The 22,441-nt window shown below is 40.5% G+C and overlaps 1 protein-coding gene across 1 annotated transcript in view; it reads right to left on the reverse strand.

Annotated features, from left to right (window-relative positions):
- Positions 1 to 446: 446 nt before the first annotated feature.
- LOC131079993 (transmembrane E3 ubiquitin-protein ligase FLY2) overlaps positions 447 to 22,441 on the reverse strand; it is a 177,343-nt gene continuing 155,348 nt past the window's right edge. Inside the window, exons 13-15 of the mRNA XM_059218314.1 lie at positions 1,349 to 1,465; positions 993 to 1,185; positions 447 to 863 (exon numbers count right to left, since the gene is read on the reverse strand). Coding sequence (XP_059074297.1) covers positions 1,084 to 1,185; positions 1,349 to 1,465 — 219 coding nt within the window. The 3' untranslated portion in view covers positions 447 to 863; positions 993 to 1,083. The remainder of the gene's footprint in view (positions 864 to 992; positions 1,186 to 1,348; positions 1,466 to 22,441) is intronic.

The following is a 22,441-nucleotide window of genomic DNA, read 5'->3' on the forward strand; positions in this document are numbered from 1 at the left end:
AGGAGTGCTTGTCTACAGCAAGTTCAGGTTGGATGGAGGAAAGATAGTGATATGAGTTGAAGACTTGCATCAGCATGATCTTCACCAAGTTTCCGAGTGCCTTCATATATTGCTTGGTTGTAGATGGATTCACTTTGGCATGGTTTTTATTACTTCTCTTTGGAAGATTAATAGAACAGAAGCTTCAATGGAAGAAAACAAAAGTATTCAGGCTATTCTTTTGGTGTGATGATCCACTGAATCCATTTGCTGATTCGCAAGCTACTAATAGTATATTTTGTACTGAAATATCAGGAAACACGTAAAGCATATAAAGCAAAAAAGCGACCAATCTAAAATGTACATGATGTTTCTTTTTCTTGGATTGGATCTTAGAATGGTGACAAAAAGAATCAAATTAATCTTAATCAAGCTTTCAAAATATTTTTTACGTCTCTATACTGTAATGAATTTTGACACTTCCAGGCATTATCCTTCCAATATATTCAGCAATGCAATAACATTCTTACAACATAACCATTTACATTTGATTTAGTATATCACACGGATATTATGAACTTATTACAATATTAATGATAACAAGAAAGGCATCTTATCTGATGCCCATTTTTCTTCTTCATATTTGCAAGTGATACAAAATCGAAAGAAAACTGTTCCTTATTCAATGACATGTAAACATGCACATGAAATTTTTCAAATGTTTAAATTTTACATTAACTCTTTGCTGACAAAAAGACAGAAATTGTTACAATGAACCCCACTTCTGCTTCTTAGTGTGGGAGAAGTTGCAACCAGAAAATTTGTGAACTATTTCATGTCAAGGTTGTACAAAAATACAAGATAGTTCCTCCTGGTATTCATACCTGTCAGGCACAGTAAATGAAACAAGTAAGATACTAAGGCTATTGAAAACAAGGTCTGATTGCAAATTCATCAAACAAATTGAATGTCAAAATCAAGCACATGGCAAAAGTAAAAGAAGTGTATCGTACCATTTAAACAAATTTGGTTATTTGGTCTGCAGTTGTCCAACTATACGTTAGTTGTAACTTGTAAACACAAAAAAAATGCATGGAGGGAATTTTACACCGGAGGCAATGGCCGACGACATGTAGGGCATTCCATTTTTATATCCATCCATCTTTGCAAGCATCCAGCATGGAAGAAATGGTCACAAGGAGTTATCTGTATCCATATGTTAAGAATATAAACTTCGTAGAAAAGTAGTCCTCCATCCCTAGTAAAGACACAATTAAAACAGATTCCAAGCATAACACTACCAAACTTCACTATCTATTCACAAATTGTAAATTATAAATATTAAAACTTAAAAGGGATCATTGCTTACCATGCATTCACTTGCCCGCTGCACAGTATCAACAGCAGCCATACATATCACACAATCAACGACATGATTACTGTCCCGGTCAGCTCTCCGGAAGTAGCTGTACTTCTCTGGTAGGATCTGAAGAATTCAAGCTTAACAATGTAAATACCAACACATTTTCAATCATAATAACCATGCCATGGTACTGCAAAATCTCTGATATCTTATAATTTAGTATATATTTCAGACATAAACGGAGGAACTAGCCATGGCAAAAATTTAGAGTTAGTTCCTTACAAAGTGGATGGTTCCTTACAAGATGCAACCATGAGTTGATAAAGTAAAAATATTTGGCAGAAAGGAGAAAGTAAAGGGTCAACTCTGAAGAATAGAAAGGAACTCAATGAAAACAGTGCAAATGAATTTGATTAAATGTTCGTAAGTTTTAAGTGCCAATGTAGGTTTTTATGGTGCTCTTAACTACTGCTTCAAGATCCACTATTCAATTATATTCCATGAAAGCTTTAATAGCCCAAAAAAGTTGCTTGATGTGGCTTTGCAAATTAACCAGACTGCCATATTCTCTTATTTCTCTACAAGACCCTTATTTAATATGCTGAAACATTTATGGCTTCCAATTATAGCACAAAATGTCTGGCTCCAACAAAAAACTCTTTACAGAACACCTTATCACAGTCTGCGTACACATGTAAACGGACACAATCTGCTTGTATTGTTAGCTTGCACTTCCCTATTACTTAAGTACTATAGAACAGTGGCAATTAGTTAATCCTTCTATTAAACCCTTCAACTAAAGAGAGTAGTAAGGCCATAACCAAACCTACTTAGTAACTATAATTTAGCATTCATCATTGTCATCCCCTAGGAAATAAGGAGTGCTGATTTATGACTAGAACCCACTCTGCTATGTTGACTTTTTTAGCTCGGATAGGAACTTCCACACATGTTTAGTGCAAACATGTGGGGAAAAGTTCAAGAGGTGTTAGTCTATTTGGTGTTTCACTTTAGTAATTAAAGGTGAAGTCTTTTATTTAGCTAAATAAGTCTAACTGTCTGTAAAAATACCTTAGTAATTTAGAGTTATCTTCCATCTCATCCTTCTAAGTGATAACGATGCTTTTGTAGTGAAAGCTGATTTTGGGAAGATTACAATTTTAACTAAACTAGCATCAAGATAGGAGCAAGATAGAAGATTGCAATCAATTTCTTCAAATCGTCTTTCAAAGGACCGACAGATTAAGTCTTCCTAAGGACTGGAAAACTGAATGTAAAAAACTAGATAAACATAGTACATGTTGGTTTCTATGCAACTACGATTTATATTAGTTGTGGAGTTTCCTTGTATGTTTTTGCAATATCCTCCCTTGTTCTGCAGTTTTAAATTTCTGATTAAGGGATTTTTTTTGACTTCTGATTTAATTGCTCTTTTTTTTTTTTGATTTAATGTTTTCAGAATAGAAATATAATTAGATCTATCAGATTTCCAGAGTCCATAATGCTGATTATAATTAGTTTCCAAATTCAACTGTGCAAGAACTTAGAACTGTTCTCTTTCATCCTCATGATGGTTCACAAAGTGTGACCCGAAACGTTGATGCAAAAGTTCTTACACAGTTGAATCCAAAAACTAATTATAATCACAGAAATATAATGCTAGAAATAAAAAGTGAATTGTAATTTAACTATTTGATTTTAAAACAAAAAAATTCACAGTTGAACTCTCGCTTGCCAGAATTAAATTAATTAAATATAAACATATCGAATTACATGGCAATAGATAGTATATTATTTGCTGATAATATCTGTTGACCAGCTACAGGCAATAATCGCAATTCTAGAAAACAATGATCAACCCTAGGTTTTCACGCCAAGACTGGTGAATTGGATACAATAGATTCAAATGTTTGAGTCTGAGCATGTGGAAGCTAGAATGAGGGCAGTTGGCTGAGAGAAGATGAAATATCCCTTTGCAGCCTTGTTTGGTGCAAAACATGCCCTAGGAAAGCCACACACTTCCACTTGAAACCCTCAAATTGGAATGGCTGAAAGTTGCAATGATATTCCCCTAGAAATGTGTGCAATAACCAAATCTGCCCTTTAGAATGCTTTCAACTTGCAGATCAATAATCCCTAAAAATATTTTTGAACCCTTTGTCAAATTCTATGAAATTAAGCTCAATTGACGCCCCTGAATGAAGCCTCTTGAAATCAATACTCTTAAATGTTGTTCCACACCTACAAATATTCGAACTCTTGGGATTTTTCATTCCCAAAAGCCTGAAACTCTCCAATTGCAGCAAACCCTTGCTCACAATTTCTCCAATTCTTCAAAAATTAATCTTGATTCTTAATAATGAATGAGGAATTGATTGCTTTTTACTTTTTTATATCTTTCTCAAAGGGCATGATTTTCTTTGTGCCTTTTTAATAATTAAAAAGCACATTAAATATTTTCTTTTTGATATAACTTAATATCTCCATGATGAGCACCCAAGTTAGCTAAATACATTGGCTTTATTAAATTATTAAATGCCTTAGCATTTAATACCTTTTATTTTAATTTAATATTATAAAAGCATTTAACTATAATAAATTAATGATAACTAAATTAATCCTCCAATCATTAATTTAAGCCAAAATAATAATCTTCCGATAATTCTACTAAATCTTGGAAGATCACCAAGGCATGCCAGATGCTCCCGATGCCTTACTATAAATAGTAAGTTTTGTGATGTTTTCACACATCACCCCATTGCAAATGGGGACCCCCACTTTTTGCTAGTAGGTTAGTTGTCTTAGTTTAGTCATCTGGCTTGGCAATAATTTTAGTGTTCTTAACCTTTTGCTTGTAGGAGGTGTAGTACCTTAGATTGTCAGGAAGTGCTCAAGTCAAGTGTTCCTCCGGGCTAATTTGAGGCCTTCTTAGCTCTAGATGCTCAAGTGATAGGTGCAAGCCCAAGTGATGATGACGAGATTACCTTGAAGCATGAAATGGGAATGCCTTGAACGATTCATTGAACAAGTGATATTGGTGTTGCAAGGAAGTCACCACTTCCAGTGACCTCCAAAAAGCTTGGCCTACCTTGGCTACATTTCTACTTGGCTATCAAAAGCCTAGCCTAAGAAGATGCAATAAGGAACACACTACTGTATCAATGCCTTGATGAGGATAAGGTTGATTTCATGAGGAAAGGTAAGGATGATTGGAACGTTTAAAGCTAATGAAGAAATCAAAGCAAAGAGGAATGGAAGTCACCACTTCCACGCGGGCAAAAAGCCCGGCCAGTTGGGAGTCATTTCCACTTAACCTTGAAATTCACGGGCTAACTTGGATGACTTCCACTTAGCAAGCAAAAGCCCGACCTGATTGAGTCACTTCCAGCGACTTCCCAAAAGCCCAGTTCCATTTCACCCTCAAAAACTCAGCTGACAGATTTTTTCTCTTAATTTGGCAATGAAGGTGCATCAACATGAATGTTTGATCTGGCAAATGATTAAGATTAATGAGGATAATGAAAGTGATTAAAGAAAACACAATTTGAGAGTGGAAATGATGAACTTCCACTTGCTGGGCAAATTCACGGACTTGTTTGTTCCACTTCCCGTGCAGGCCTAAAAGCCCGACCATCATGCTTACTTCCACTTGGTGCCAAAAAGTCCAGCCATAAGTCATCAACTTCCACTTCAGGTTGAAAAGCCCGGCCTACTCTAAGACATTCCTCATGCCTCCAAATCCACGACCTTCCTAGGTAAGACATTCCTTATGCACCCAAATCCACAACCTTCCTAGGCAAGACATTCCTCATACACCCAAATCCATGCCCAAGTAGGAAGGTGATGATTTTGTCCTTACGATCCATGACTTAGCAATGGAAAGAGCAATATTGATATTTGATCGAGCAAATGAGGAAGTTGATGAAAGGGTAAAGGTTGCTGAAGCAGACATGATTTGGAGAAGTCTAAGTGAGCAATATTCCTCACTGCCTCAAAAGCCCAACCTGATCTTGAGGACATTCCTCATTGCCTCAAATGCCTGAGCTGATCTTGAGAACATTCCTCATTTCCTCAAAAGCCCACCACATTCCTCACTACCTCAAATCCCCAACCCAGCAAGGTGACTTGAAAAGTTTTGAGAACAAAAGAGTGATCACCTTAGTGAATGAATATGGGATGTTTTGAAAGGGATTTAAGTGAAGAACTCCCCATGTTGAAAGAGAGAAGCAATGAAAGATGCACATGCCTTACACCCCTAAATCCCCAAGCAGGTCTCAATAATGTTCCTTGAGTAGGGTAGGAGAAATGGAGATTGTTGTCAAGACTTTGTTGCAAGAAGCATATTATTTTCATTGAAGATATGGTGAACTTCATGTGTTGACTCAACATTTGCATGGTCTCTACTTCTCATTTATTTTCATATTGATTAAATGGATGGAAGCTATTGTGGATGATTAATGGTAAAATTCACATGTTCATACTACTAGTATTTTGCTGATTGTGAAGTATCTTGCATGGTCAACTGAACTCTTTATAAACTTAACTTCGATTGCTACTTACCCATTGATATGCATCACATTGATGGTGTCTATGTTGTTGGTGGTGATTTGAACATAATAAGATTACCTTAGAAGATCACACTAAACTCTATGGAGTTGTTCTTTGCATGGCGAAGCAAAGCCTAGTAGAATTTCACTAAATCATTCATAGTCTCTTACATTCTAGGATTAGACTAGCTTTCTAAACCCTCAATCCTTTTATCTTTTTTTTCAAATCAAGTGAACTTCCACATTCCAGCAACATTGAAGCAAGAGTTCAAGCAAAATGTAAATCCCCCTTGTGTTTCTAGCAATATCACATCATATATCACTAAGTCTATCCATGTAAAAAGTCAAGACCTAACATATATAAACCTTGGAGTCGTCTCAAGTAATCCTTCCATTCAGTATTTGAGAAGATTTTGTTCAAGAGAGGATAGAGTATTCAACACTTTATTTTGTGTTTGAAGTGTCATTAAACGCACACCAACAGTAAGGTTGAACCCCATCGTGCCAATGACTTACTAAAAATAGTGTCTGACAAACCCTCTGAAAGATCCCTCGAAGGCGATCCATGAACCAACTAGAGAACTGAAGCTGAGTTTGTGGCCAATTCCCCCATGATAGCATTTACTATAAAAAGTAATATGCTAAAAATAGGCCCAACTATTCAGGATTTGAAACTAAAGAAGCTGCATATTGAAGCTAAGAGGAGACTAGAGCCATACCCAGCTGCCAAAAATGGTGGTTACTATAAGTAGTAACTGTTAAAAATAGTAAGTTCCCAACTGACCAATCAATGTCGAAACTCACACTTACTAAATATAGTAAGTATTGGATAAGTTGTCAAAAATCACCCTAGAATGTGTCATTCAACTCCACTAACCCATCTGAACACACTTGCAACATCAAAATACTCCCCTAACCATGTTGGCACCAACCTAGAGATCGACACTAGTCGTACAACATGAGGGCCTAAAAATGGGAACATTACAGTCCGCCCTCCCCAATACTGCTTGTCCCCAAGCAATCTACACCTAAAAATCATGACATAAATACTAGGATCCCAGAAAAGCCTAAAGAAAACTCTACTAAAAGTCCTTTGCCTCAACTAGATCAGAATGAAACTAAGCTCGGCAGCCTCATGGGTCACCCTCTAGATATAAAGCAATCTGCCCAACATAGAAAATTCTAGATCCCTCATCTAAATTAGAAGTCCACCGTACTCAACACCCATTGCCCTCCACTACGCCACTCTAATAAAACCATCATCACTGCACCGAGAGTGGTGAAGCAACTAATCGGGATCCAAACAAAATGATATACCAAGTGAGTCACCACTCGGATCTCAAACCAACAAATCCCCACATCCGCCAAAAATGAGAAGATGGAAGTATCTCAAGGTAACAACATCACAACACCACTCTCCAACCTCTACAGATCTCCCTTAGATGTGAAGGATACCCACCATAGGTGCAAGAAAATGCATAATTGCCCCTTCGGGGTTGTTGATATGGGATAATCAGCAGCCTCCCATCTCAAAATTCAACCTATAGGAATGAAAATACAACCGCCAGGATCATAGGGTAATAGAGTGTCAACCCTATGCCGCTCTCCAACGAAGAGGAGATGATGCAACTCTCCTCCAAAATCATGTACAGCTATTGTCCTCTAGAAATTATGAAAGTCTATGTTCCATGAAGTTGAACAGCCATTTCTCATCAACTTATGGAGAAAAACTCCATCTCTGTGAGTTGGAATACCAATGCCATCATACTCACTGAAATCACAACTACCCTATACCTGTATACAACCATTTGAAGGAAACAAAGAAGAGTGTTGGCAAGATTTGGTTCCATCTCTAGAAAACAGATACACGTCATACCAGAGTGGACTATATAATCCCTGAGCCAACCCACACTTACACATCATCGTATCATCAGTGTGTGGGCTGAAAGAAAAATGATGAGCACTCCTTACAATGCAGTCGAGGTGAAATTCACCCACACATGCCAAAGGAAGCCCTGAATAATCATTGGGATTCCATGTCTCATCACACAAATCAAGAAGTGGCTCACTCCTCCAATCATAAAGGGCATATTTGGTATTGGCTTTGCAAGCCCTCTCTACAAACTTGATGGCTAAGTCTCAATCTGAGAGCAAATGGAGGAAATTTGATTTCATTTCCTCTAGAGCATGTTTGATAGTTTCCAGACTTGACATAGAAAAGCCGACTACTATCCCTTTCTGCCTTTCTTCCAATTGCACTGACTATAGGAGGTATTCAACAAACTTGTGTGTGCCACAAATTGAGTTAAGGTTTGGACAGCCTTATCTTCTATAACTTTCAATTGTTCCATAAGTTCTTGTGACTCAGTAGGCTCTAGAATTCAATTAGCTCCAACGAAAACTTTACTTGATTTGCTAACTATAATGTCCCCTTCTTAGTTCTAAATTGATGGATGGAGTCTAGCCTATTTTGGAAACCCATAGGCTAACCAGAGACTAAATTAGGGTTTCTGTCTTCAAGAAGGTTTTCAGAGAGGTGTTTGCAGCAGTTCTACAGTTTGCTCTTTGGATTCTTTTTGGGTTTTTCGTGAGCTTCAGGATGGTATAACATGCATTCCAATCAAAGAAGATTTCTGAATTTACTATTTTTAGTAAATTGTGATAGGCTGACGATTGTTTGCTTTATAGGGTTTTTCTGGGTTTTTTGAGAGCTCCAGCGTGGTTTGACATGCAAATTCTTCGGAGATGATTTCCAGACAATATTTTTAGTAAGTCAAGATGGCTGCTCAGAATGTGGTAAAAATCATTTTAGAAACACTTACTATTTTTAGCAGTATGCTATTTTTAGTAAGTACTATTTTTAGCAGTGCTATTTTTAGCAGGGGTTCAGCTACTCAGTTCGGATGGCTATTTCCGGCAAGTTAGTTTGTCTTCCAACATTTTTGGAGCTTGTTTTGGCAATTTAAGTATTTGATGAAAATGGTGTTTTAAATTAAATTATAACTTAAGGCAAAAGTTGGACGATTTATTTACGGGGGATTGCTGAAGTTATATTGATATCTAAAATCATTTCCTTAATTATATGTGGGCGATTCTTGGTTGAGGAAAATATTTTATAAGTGAATTATTAAGGCAAGATGGATGCCTTAGGAGGAAAATAAGACAATTTTATGATATGATTCACTTTATTCTTTGGATGTCATAATACACTTTATTGATGTATTTTTTATAAAGTGTATTTGCCACCATGTGATGGGCGATTTTGGGAAAAATGTAATGAAATGCAAACTAAGGAAATTGGAATGTCATTGTTTAATCCCATATTGGAGGGAAACGAAGTTCGATTTGAGGAGGAAGTTATAATATGTGCCTTGGCCTTCATTTGAGACTATCCATGAATATTGTAACGAAGTGCTGCCGGAATGCTGACTGAATGCTTCAAAATGCTTCCTCCCGGATTGAATGCTTAGCTTTTCGCTTGAAAGATAGCAACTAGTTGAGACTGTGAGATTGTTCTTCACTCAGGAGAATAGATGAAATTCATTGCGAAGTTTGTGTTCGAAGTTTTCTGATTTTGGAGTGTTGTGTGTGAGTTCCAGTTTGCTAGTTTTCAGTGTGGATGTAGGTGTGTTTTGCTCAGAAGTCTCGGCATGGCCATCTGATGGTTCTAGGTATTTTCTCGTTCTTTCCTGATGCTCTAGGCGATCATTCTTGTAAGTTTTCAGTGCATAATTTGGTGTATTCATTTTTATATTGCAAGTCGAGTTTCTTCCCTAGCCATACCATGCTGGAGCTGCATTGGGATGCATGCAAATTTTATTTTGGTGTGTTTGTTGCATTTTGTTAGTCCTAGAATAATTGCCTAGCTTCTAGCCTTCATTGGCAACCAATTTGGGGTCATTCTATTGAGTGTGGGCAAAGTTGTGAGTGTTTGTGGGAGTCTTGCCTAGCTTCTAGCCTTCATTGGCAACCAATTTGGGGTCATTCCGTTGAGTGTGAGCAAAGTTGTGAGTGTTTGTGTGAGTCTTGAATTCGCTGGCCTGCGTTTTGCAGCATGCTGTTTTGTATATCAGATTCTGAAAATTGATAGTGAGAAGTGTGTTTTGAGGTTGTTACTCTTTAGTAGCTTTGGAGTGCATAATTAATTATCTGCAGCAATGGGCAGTGATGCTCTTAATCTGAAATCTCATGGTATATATTGTAAAGCTGATTAGTAGTACTAACAGCTATCCCTTTTTGGATTGTATCACAAGACCCACTGAATAAGTGGAAGAGGTTGGCTTTGTCGCCTATCTTTTCTTATTGTAATGCTGTCCTCTCGCTGAATAAGCGGTTGAGTGGATTGTTATTTTCATTTTACAATCCTCCCATTGAATAAGTGGTTGAGTGATTGTTCATTTACTTCAATCATTTTGGATTTGTAATTGGCTGGTTACACCACCTAATTGTTGTTAAAATTTCTATTACCCGTTGGACAAGCAGAAGGGGCTGGCTTGCCACCCAACATTGTAATTTCCAGTGCATTACTGAAGCTAACAATCCCCTTATGACTGTATGCTCTCACCTTCCCGCACTAGGCTCTTGGTGATCAGAAAGTGGAAGGGTTACCTTTCAACAGTGTTTTGATTATCTTTCTAACCCTAATGGGTGCTTTGTGTGTTTGAAAACTGGAAATTTGAAAAAGAAAAGGTAAGGCGATATTTCACTAACAAATGTAGGAGACATGCTCCCACAAGATGGAGCCCTACAATCCTCATGTAAAGATGATTTGAACAACATGACAATTCAAATGCTAGCCTCACAAGAATTCACCTCCTTGTCACAAGTGGCACCAATGGCAATCTCTACATCGCCAATATAGAGACTTGTGCCCCTGTCGCTTGTAGATGCATACACTCCATTGTTGGCTGGTCCACCTGTACCTATGTCTTGAGCCCTCAATTGGCTCTCCCACAAAGGTGACTCATGATCTCCATGATGCAAGTTGTGTGTAAACTCAGAAATTTCAGAATCATTCCTGTCATCATGCCCATGCAAGTCTGAAAGTTCCTCCTGCTCGACCATCTTAAGGGGTTCTCCCCTCAAACCATGAGTACCACTCACATCCCTAGGTGTTATGGCATTCATAGAAGTCTGGTTTCTTGCCGTGGATGATGGTGATTGAACCAAGCTCAATTCTTCACAGAGCTCATCAATCTAAATTTCAGATTCTTGAAGGGCCATCTAAGTGCTCTTCAAAGAATCTTGAGTAACCATAAGCTTATCTACCTTCGCTTCTTCCCTTTTTAGTGCATTAAAATAAATCTCACCAAGCATGAGAAGGTGATCTCTATCAAAAAGTAACTTAGGTAATTAGTCTTCATTATCATTAATGCTTCTCTAAGTGCCCGTGAATCTCAAAGTAAAAGTTCTCCACCAAGGTCCATATGTATTCTTAAAGACCTCCAACAACATTTTGCCATCAACTTATGGGTGTCATCAAAATGTTTAATGGCTACAATAATCTGGTCTTCACTTACCTTCAACTGTCCTGTCAAATGATGGTACTCCTGAGACCTATCAACACCATCTAAATTTTCTAATTTATAATCAACATAATGCAAACACTAAATCAGATTTATTTCCGAGGTTAGTATCAACACCGTCAATGCTGATAATGCCATCCTCCATGCCCAATTGCATACAAGAAGTTAGGACAGTACTTTGGTCAAAAGTAAATCCATCCCATATATTATTATGGTGTTGAGCCATGAGGAGTCTCATACTGAGATTCGACTTCATTACCCGCTGCAACGTCTTCCTCATGACTAAAAATTGCACCTTCCAATGAAGATCCTCTTGGATGTAGCTGCAATGGATGACTAAATTTCATCGTCCAAGATCACCCAGACCAGCATAAGCATCAGCACTCACATAGGATGTGGAGTCATCATCATTGGCTGATTGGGAGACATCTTCATATGCACTAGTGTGATCAATCTCACAAGATAGCCCTACCTCCAAGTTTCCTACCAAGAAACTCGTGCCATTCAGCTGGTGCCTATTTTCCATGATCTGATATACAGAATCAGAATGTTTGTGCTACAAATCCACCACACATAATTCATTTTTAACACCCAAATCTTGAGTTCCATCAAAAGAAGACTCTACAACACCATCCTCCTCATGTGAAAAGGCTGCTATCCCATGATGATGTAAGGAAATATAACTGCTGTTACAAAAGTCAGAATTGTTGTCATACCTTTGTGTCATGTTATCAACATCTCCAAGTGGTCGATCCATGTTTGCATTCTCTCCCTCTTTGTGATCAACATGAAGACTCAAGGTGCAATATGTGATTCCTCTTGATCTAAACTCTCATATGGTGGAAGTGAGCTTGTGAACATAATCTCAACTTCTTTAGGACTCCCACATGATGATAGATTTTTGCTTTTCTCATGATCACTTGTAAGCTGCAAATTACAAGCGACTCTTCTTTCTTCACTAACCTTTCTTCCAGGGTAACTCATTGCCCTCCTTCAACACTTGAGCCTTGTCACTGTGTGGTTGAAGGTTCACTGTTTGCGATAGAAATTTAGAACCCTTTTCATATGCCTTGGGTCACAATGTTTTATTTTTTGACTCTCCCTTGTGCCAAGAATTTAACACTGTCTTGGATTCAAATAATTTATTTCCAAGCTCTTCATTACGCTTGGATTTAAATATTGACTTGTCACACCCTTTGGTGTCAAGATCATTCATCATTTTGGTAAGGTCATCTATTAATTTACCAAGAGTATTCATATTTTTTTTAAATCCTAAATCACAACTGAATGCACAGGCTAGCAGGATACTCTGTGCTCTGATACCACTGTAATATCCCCCCTTGTTCTAAAGTTTTAATTTTCTGATTAAGGGATATTTTATGACTTATTATTAAATTGCTCTTTTTTTTTTTTTGAATTGATGTTTTCAGAACAGAAATATAATGCTTGAAATTATTTGCTGATAATATTTGTTGACCAGCTACAAGCAATAATCACAATTCTTGAAAATGATGATCAACCCTAGGTTTTCACACCTAGATTGGTGAATTGCATACAATAAATTCAAAAATTCGAGTTTGAGAATGTGGAAGCTAGAATGAGGGCGGCTAGCTGGAAGAAGATGAAATGTCACTTTGCAACCTTGTTTGGCCCAAAACATGCCCTAGGAAAGCCACATACTTCCTCTTGAAACCCTCCAATTGGTACGGCTGAAAGTTGCAATGATATTCCTCTTGAAATGTGTGCAATAACCATTCAAATCTGCCCTTTAGAATGCTTTCAACCTGCATATTAGTAATCCTTGAATATATTCTTGAATCCTCTGTCATTCTATGAAATTAAGCTCAATTGAAGCCCTTGAATGAAGCCTCCTGAAATCAATGCTCTTGGATTATATTGCACACTTGCAAGCATTCGAACTCTTAAGTGTTTCTGTTCCTAGGAGCCTGAAATTCTCCAATTGGAGCAAACCCTTGCTCACATTTTCTCCAATTCTTCAAAAAGCAATCTTAATAATGAATGAGGAATTGATTGCTTTTTAGCTTTTTATATCTTCCTCAACGGGCATGATTTTCTATGTGCCTATTTAATCAATAAAAAGCACATTAAATATTTGTTTTTGATATAACTTAATATCTTCGTGATGGGTGCCCAGGTTAGCTAAATACATTGGCTTTATTAAATTATTAAAAGCCTTAGCATTTAATACCCCTTTTAATAACCTTTTAATTTAATTTAATATTATTAAAGCATTTAACGTTAATAATAATTAAATTAATCCTCCCATCGTTAATATAAGCCAAAATAATAATCTTTTGATAATTCTATTAACACCAAGAAGATCACCAAGGCATGTAGATCATCCTGATGCCTTTCTATAAATAGTAAGGTTGGATCCCATCGTGCCAATGACCTACTAAAAATAGTGTCTATCAAACCCTCTGAAAGATCCCTAGAAGGCGATCCATGAACCAACTGGAGAACTGAAGCTAACTCTGAGGCCAATTCCCCCAAAATAGCATTTATTATAAATAGTAATATGCTAAACATAGGCCCAACTATTCAGGCTCTGAAACTGAAGATGTTGCATGTTGAAGCTAAGAGCAGACTGAAACCATGTCTAGTTGCTAAAAATGGCGCTTACTATAAATAGTAACTTCTAAAAATAGTAAGCCTCCCAACTGACCAATCGGTGTCGAAATTGACACTTACTAAAAATAGTACCTTACTATAAATAGTAAGTCTTGGACAAGTCCAAAATCACCTCAGAATGTGTCATTCAACTCCACTAACCCATCTAAACACACTTGCAACATCAAAATAGTAAACTGACCATATTGGCACCAACCTGGAGACCAGCACGAGCTGTACTATGAGACGGCCTAATAATGGGGACATTACAGTTTTTCGAAGGAATGAAAAAACAAGTCATAAAATGTAATTATTAATTTTTTTGTGTATGCTTCTAGTTTTGTTTCTATAATTTGAATTTCAATGATTTGTATGATTGATTCAATGTTCTTTCAGCATTATGTAATTAGTCATTGTGATTGGGATTTTAATGTGGTATCAAAGTGTGGTTAGAAACAAGAGGAAGATTTTGCAATCAAGATTCAAAGGAGGTTGAAGGTTATTTTTCAAGTGTGGAAAATTGCAACTATAATCCGGTAAAATTCATGCAATATTTTTAGAAGGAAATTGCAGACTTGTTGAAGGAAAAATTGCAGACATGGACCAACTAGGACTCGAACCTAGGACCTTCCATACACTGTTGGAGTGCTCTACCACTGAGCTACTGGCCCCTCTTGGACTAGTCCATCGTCGGTCCGGGTGTGGCTTATTTCCAACACCAACACCCCCCTTGAGCCACACCTCTCGTGTGCTTGGGGCTCCTAGCTTGGACCTGGCTCTGATACCATGTTGAGACATGGACCAGCTAGGACTCGAACCTAGGACCTTCCATACGCTATTGGAGTGCTCTACCACTGAGCTACTGGCCCCTCTTGGACCAGCCCATCGTCGGTCCGGGTGTGGCTTATTTCCAACACCAACAACACTAGGGCATGGAAAATTCGTGACTAGTATTCAAAGAAAAATTGCAATGAAAATAAAGAGTCATAGGTGTGCTCTACAAGTGGAAATCATGGGTTGTTTTGGAAAAATTGCATCTAATATTTGTCTTCAAATTGCGTCATTTTTCCTTCAAAAATTGGGATAAATTTATTCATTTTATGGAATAAATCACCAAGGTTTACAGTTTGACAATTTTTTTGAAGAAATGATTTTCTTAGTCATGACATGAGATTTAAAAATGGCTACTTGTAACAACTAGGGCACGCAATGAATGTTTTCCCCCAAGGGGTGTGTGCGTTCAATAGTGCATAACAGTACAGAAATGTAGGAAATATGACAGTATACAGCAATGCGAGTAAACAAAAGAACTCAGATGTATGTATTCATTAATGCCAAATGCCAGTACATTCAAAACATACTTTCTTCGACAATATCTACTCCCTGAAATAGTAAACCAAGTACATATATATAGGTGTCGGTGTTGGTTGTCCGGTGCCAACTGCCGACAACTGTCACCTAACCACCGACCTGTAACACAGGTAACGTTCTAATTACAATATGACATAATTACCCAACAACATCATCCCCCCCAAAAAAGAAGGTTGTCTCCTGACGACATACAACAAAATGGGAAATGACACTAAGACCAAACATGAAAATCAAAGCTGAGAGGGTACAAAGGGCGTCCTTGATGAAGAAGGGGTCGGTGGTGGTGTTGCTGCGAACTGCTCCCTTAGCTAGTGAACCTGTTGTGTCCTATGCTAGAGATCTCGCTCAGCTATCAACTGTCTCTCCCGGGATCGTTTCACCATAAAAAATGCTTCCATCAGCTCCTTCTGTTTCCCATCCAACGCCTCTAAAGTAGATGTGAGACAGGTCTCAAGGGCTGCCCATTCTACTACTTTGTGTGCACGCCCCGCCGTCTCCTGGGCCAATTTTGCCTTTGCACGAGCCAACTCCTCCTCTAGGCTGGTCACTCATGCTCTCTATTGTGCTAACTCCATCTCCATCATATGTAGGCGAGTGGCTAGCTCCTCTTGAGCTGTGATGGCCGCCACCCGCTCTGTCTCTGCTGCCGAGGCACCATGCTGGGTACGTCTGAGCTGGTAGTACCCGTCCCGAAAAGCTTGCTCTACCTGTTGTAGCAACAAGTGTACTCCACCAACCTCAGTCGTCTGCTCACTCCTCCAACCTGCCAACATCGCGGGAGTCTCCACATCGAGCCAACCCTTGGCCTCAAAACATCTCCCAAACTCCTCAGCACATCCACCGGTGGCAAAGGCGAGGAGTCCCTCAACGGCAGACTGCCCGACAGTCCGCTTCTGAATAGACTGCCAATCTCCGTGCACTGGCCTCCACCTTTGCTGCCATCCTCTGTGCACTGGCTCCCATCTCTGCCAAAAATACCTCTATGCCCTTCGGCTGGCTCCCGATAGTGGCTTGCTCCTGTTGCTACATCTCCGCCATCTCTTCCTCAAACCCAATGGTGTCCTACAGAAAATCCATCACCAACTCCTGCTGTCTGACCTCCTGATGAGAGCTACCCCCATCGAGGTCCACAATCTCTGGAAAAGGACATGGTTGGGGTAAGGCACACGGGGGTCCCAATGGTGTCGTGGGAGGCATCTCATAGGGACCTAGCCATACATCCGTGGTGGCATCATCATCTCCGGTCACCGTACCCTCTGCTGCCGAGACCTCCGTATGTACCGGTTCCTTCCGTACAGTAGACTCAATGCAAGGAGGTTCCCTGGGAACCAATGACACTGTTGGAATGTCCTCCACTGGAACTGTTGTGGCGACCCTAGAGGGTGTAGGCAATGAAGGTCGAGGTCTCAACTACCCAAATCCTAGGATGGGTACGGCTAGTATGGCTCCTACCGTCACCCCCGAAGTCTGGAGAGGTGTCAGTCCTCCATCCTGAGTCAATACTATTGCTGCATACACGAGTCGGCCTACTCCCGCAGGTCGCACTCCACCCGGCAGTAATCCACAGATTCCTCTCGTCACGTGCCCAAATGACACTGTGTGGCCACTACTCTCCTTTGTACTCGGGGCTTTCTCTACTTCCTTCTTGTTGGCAAGGCAGAATGTGTCATGACTCTAGCTGCTTCGAGAAGAAGTGTCGGAGTCGTCCCCCTCCGCTGCACTACTATCAGCCTCTTCGTCTACATCCTCGTCAACTATCTCCGTCTCCTGTTTCGTGTCCACCTATGGGGATCTCCATCGCTTCCTACTAGAATGGGCTTCCCCGCTACCTGCCATGGTATCTAGGTGGGTCCAATAAAAAATGAATGGCTGTGAAGGGTCCCTTGTCTCCCGAGGTTTCTAGACGTGCTTCTCCGGCGACACTTGTGTGTGTATGGCGTCGAGGAACAACCCTATGGCATGAAACGGCATATAAAAAGCCTTGTGTCACAGGATCAAGAATTTGTGGATTCTGTCGGACAAAACTATTGCCTAGTTGTATACCATCCCATTCCTCAGGCCATTCATAAGTGCAATCATGGGTACCGCCATGTTGGATGCCCTGCTGGCTCTTGTACGTCTACTTTTCATAACATCCAGTAGACACTGCCAATCTCCTAGAACGATGTAGGACTTCTTCAACCCTCTGCCCTTGGGTGCCTTGATCGCAGCCCATTCCTAGTCTAAGAGATCACTTCGGCAAATTAACTGCAGTACTTGTTCTTTCCTTTCTAGCGACATCTTTGTAGCATTCTTGTCTATTTTCTTTCCCTCATCTAGGATGCCAAATACCCTAGCAAAATCGTTGGGTGCAAAGGAGACGGTCACAGTACTCTGCTGGTAAGAGAAAGTTGATGCCCTGGTCGCGCTGTCATATGTAGCCACCATCATTCGCAAACATGATTCGAAATCCCTAATGGCGAAGATGGGCATTTGAATTGCCCAATGCACCCGTGCTTTCCTGAGAGATTCTTTTATTACATAATTATCTGGGGTTTCCAGCCACTAGGTCCTACATGCATTTCCACTCAATCCTTCGGATGTAATAGTGTCAGGTGTGATTTTCTCCGGCACTGTCTTCTTCTTGGCCTTTCCTGGATTTGTCGACCCTACAACTTTCACTCCAGATTGCAACACTCGCTTTCCCTTGTCCTTGGCTAGCGTGCTTCCTTCTGCCATTTTCCTTGACTTAGACAGTTGGTCCAACTGCTGCAACCGTTTTCTCCAATCTAGCTTTCCTAATCTCAATTTTCCAAATTACATTTGAATGATTTAACTATTGGTGCCAATACTTTAATAAACTTTTTTTCAAATGTCATTACTTTTCTTTGTGGCTTTGTACTTCTTTGGATATGTACGGATTATACGAAACCCTCCCCTCTTGTTCAATCCTCTTCACTAACCACATGTAAGGAATTCTACTGTCGCCACTTTTGCAGTTTGGATAGGACGGATGGCATGTGCACTCTAAATAGTACAAATTTGATACCCCACTGCTACACTTGGTGTACAGAATTTTCATTACCTTTTGCCATCGTACAAATTTGTTGCATACGGATTTTTGATCACTCTACAACCATACGCGCAATCTTCATTGGTACGGATTATGACCTTGCCAATGTACGAATTTCTTTATCTTCTTCTGTGTCGTACGGAAGTCTTATTTCTCCTTTGTAATGGTATGGATTCCTCTACTCTGCAACTGTACGGACTTCAAATTGTACCGATTCCTTGTCCTCTGATACCGTACGGATTTCCTCTTGCACTAATTATGTTGTACAGATTTCTATGTTCGACCGTACAAATCCTCCTGCTCTGCAATCGTACGGATTTCTCATCGCCTATGTACTCATCCTGCCAAATGTATGGATTTTTATTTGTTTCAAAGTATTTGTACTATCTTTTTATTTCCATACGGGTTTCCCTTATTTCCATACAATGTATGGTTTTCTTAATTCCGTACAGTTTATTTGCCAATATTTAAAAAAAAAAATTCTCAATTTTTTCATTTTTCATTTTTTTTTTAACTTTTCCAACTTTTTATTTTTCAATTTTTTTTTTCCCCAACTAAAAAAAAAAATCAATAATTACCTTTTTAATTTGTCCCGCTAGGCCCTGCCTCTAGGCGAACTGGATCATTCGCTGCTGCCTATGGTGGTAAATCTTCAACTTCGACCCGTTTACCATCTCCTTTATTGGTTGGTCGCCCAATGTTAACAACTTAATTGTTCCATTCGCAGTTACTTCGCGGATTTTAAATGGTCCCAGCCATCAGACTTTAAATTACCCAAGCTTAATCTCATTCCGCCCATTATACTTCAACACCCACTGCCCTGGACGAAATTCCATGTGCCAAATGTGCTTGTCATGCAAAAATTTTCGTCTTTGTTGGGCGGCTTCAATGGCCCATTGAGCCATCATTCTGCGTTCATCTAACTTGCCTAACACGTATAGCTGTTCTCGCAAGCTTTCCATATCTCCAAGGCGATTCTCGATCACGATCCTTAAACTCAGAACCATGAATTCTGTTGGCACAATGGCCTCCTGATCGTACATCAACTGAGAGGGTGTCTGGCATGTGGTGACTTTGTAGGTGGTCCTGTATGCCCATAGTACGGATGGCAACTTCTCCTCCCAATCTTCCTGTTCAACTCCGCAAGATATATAGATCATCGACACAAGTATTTTGTTGGTAGCCTCAGCCTGCCTGTTGGCCCTCGGGTAGTACGGGCTTGACAAGGAATGAAAATCTTGAATTCCGTCGTGAGCAGCTTGACGACATGATTCACAAAGTGGCCACCGCGATCACTCGTCAGTTGGATTGGGATGTCGTACCTTGTAATAATCTGTTCATAAATGAACTTGGCTGTACTCAAAGCTGAGTTATCCGGCAGTGTTCACACCTCAGCCCACTTGGTAAGGTATTATGTTGCCACCACAATGTAACGACATCTCCGTGTTTTGCTAACCTTCAAAGGTCCAATGAAATCCAAACCCCAGCGTTCAAACAACTCCTGGGCATGGGATGGATTGAGGGGCATAAAGTCCCGATTTAATGGTTTTGCTGCCCTCTGGCACGTATCACAGCCCACCACCCATTCTCGTGCATCATTATACAGGGTGAGCCACCATAGCTCGACGAGCAATACCTTGCACACGGTGGTGTCTGGACCCATGTGGCCTCCTACGGGCCCTTCATGTGCTTCTTGAAGCACTCCCGGAATCTCTTCTTCCATCACACACCTTCTAAGGACTTGGTTAGGTCCCATTTTATACAGCAGCCCATTAATTAGCTGAACTGTCCTGCTTCTCAAGACCAGCTTCCTTCTCTCACTCAGTAACATTCCGGCTGGGAACTGAGAGGTAAACAAGTATTCCCCAATGTTCGCATACCACGGCGGTAGTGCCGCAATTTGGAACAGATGTGCGTCAGGAAAATCATCATTGACTCCCTCCAGCGACTCTCCCGACCTAATCCGAGACAATTGATCAACGATCACATGGCTCTTGCTTGGCCGTACAATTATTGTGAAAGTGAACTCCTAAAGGAGCAGTAGCCACATGCTTATCCTGCCTTGGATAATGGGTTTGTTTACCAAGTACATCAACGCCTAGTGATCCACATAGAAAGTGAAAGGCGTCGCCAACAAGTAGTGTCGAAATTTTTGTATAGCATAGACCATTCTGAGGGCTTCCCTCTCGATGGTACTGTAATTCTTCTCGGCTTTCGACATCAACCAACTAGCAAAATAGATGGGATGATCCAACCCATGTCCCCCTTCCTATGCTAGTGTAGCCCCAATGGCATAGTTCGAGGCATCCACATGTACGTGGAATTCTCAGTCCCAGTTTGGATAGGCCAGAATGGGTGCGGCCACTAGTCTCCTCTTGAGTTCCTCGAATGCTTCCCCCCTGTGCCAGTCCCCATATGTACGGTTTCCCTTTCTTGTTAGTTTGTCCAGTGGGAATGAAAGTTGGGCAAAGTTCTTGATGAACTTCCGCTAGTATCCTATATGTCCCAAGAAGGACTTGACTCCCGTCACATCAACGGGCGACTCCATCTCCACAATTACCCATACCTATCTGGGTCAGTTTTCAATCCAGCTTTACAAACAATATGGCCCAACGACTTTCCTTGTGGTACCATAAATTTGCATTTCCTCGAACTCAAGGCCAGCCTGGCCCTCCGGCATCTCTCCATGCACTCTCTCAGCGCCACCAAGTGAGTGTCTTCGCTACTCAAAATCGACCAATCATCCAGAAAGGCCTTAAAATTTCCCACAAACATATTATCGAAGATGTGAAGGACTATCCTCTGAAATGTTGCCAGAGCATTGCACAACCCGAGCGGCATCTGGTTGTACGCATAGACTCCGTCCTCCACCACAAAGGTGGTCTTCAACTTGTCCTCAGCTATCGAAATCTGATTGTATCCGAAAAAGTCATCCAGAAATGAGTACATTTCATGGCCAGCCACCTGCAGGATACTGTCTATGAAAGGTATAGGGAACGGATCCTTGATGGTGACTGCGTTGAGGCACCGAAAATCCACGCAGATGTGGATCTGGTTGGCCTCCTTCAGTGAGATCACAATCGGCGAGACCCACTCACTTGTCTCCATCCGAAATATGATGTCAGCCTCGAGCATCCATTCAATCTCTTCGTTCACCTTGACCGCATAGTTCTTATTCATTCAGTACGGCCTCTTCTGTACCGGTTGGGCTCTCGGGACCAATGGTATCCGATGGATGCACAATTCTGGTGGGACCCCTTTCAGATCCTTGTAGGACCAAGCAAACACGCCCTTGTATTCCATGAAGATTATGAATGCTGCAGCCTTCAGCACCGGGCTCCAATCGTCTCCTACCCAGATATTTCGAGGGGTGGCAGTGTCTCCTTCACGGTGGGGTCTTCGTACCTCATTGGTCTGTCCTTTGAAAATTCGTTCGCCAGAACATCGTTTACTTTGGCATCTCCCTCCTCATACTCCCTGTATTTTGGCGGGAACTCATCTTTCTCGTCGGGCTCTTCTTCAATTTGCAGCATGTGGCAGGCAGGATGGAATACTTCATAATCTTCCATCTGCCAATGGAAGAGTCCATTCAATGAGCAGATGTCATCTTCCGAGCAACCATCGAATTCAAGCACTCCTTCATTGTTTGGTTCCATCTCGTCTTTTGCCTTCATAGGAATCCCACTCCCATCTGTTTGAGTCCTCTGAATCAAAGTCGGATGATGCAAGCTCCTCGCCAACAACCTGGTTCCTCAGATCCAATGATGTACTTCTACCCCCCTTCCTCCATGGAAAGGGTGTTCTTCCAATTGTGGTTCACTTTTTCTATAACCAACCACCCTCTCCCTAAGATGGCATCATAGCCCTTCTTCTTAAGTGGGATTACCACAAAATCCAGTAGGAAGGGTTGTGTGCCAATGGTCATGGGCTGGGCCATCAGGGTGCCGAGTGGCTTGATGTCGTGTTGGTCTGC

The sequence above is a fragment of the Cryptomeria japonica genome, chromosome 3, assembly GCF_030272615.1.
Source record: "Cryptomeria japonica chromosome 3, Sugi_1.0, whole genome shotgun sequence".
NCBI classification, from domain to species: Eukaryota; Viridiplantae; Streptophyta; class Pinopsida; order Cupressales; family Cupressaceae; genus Cryptomeria; species Cryptomeria japonica.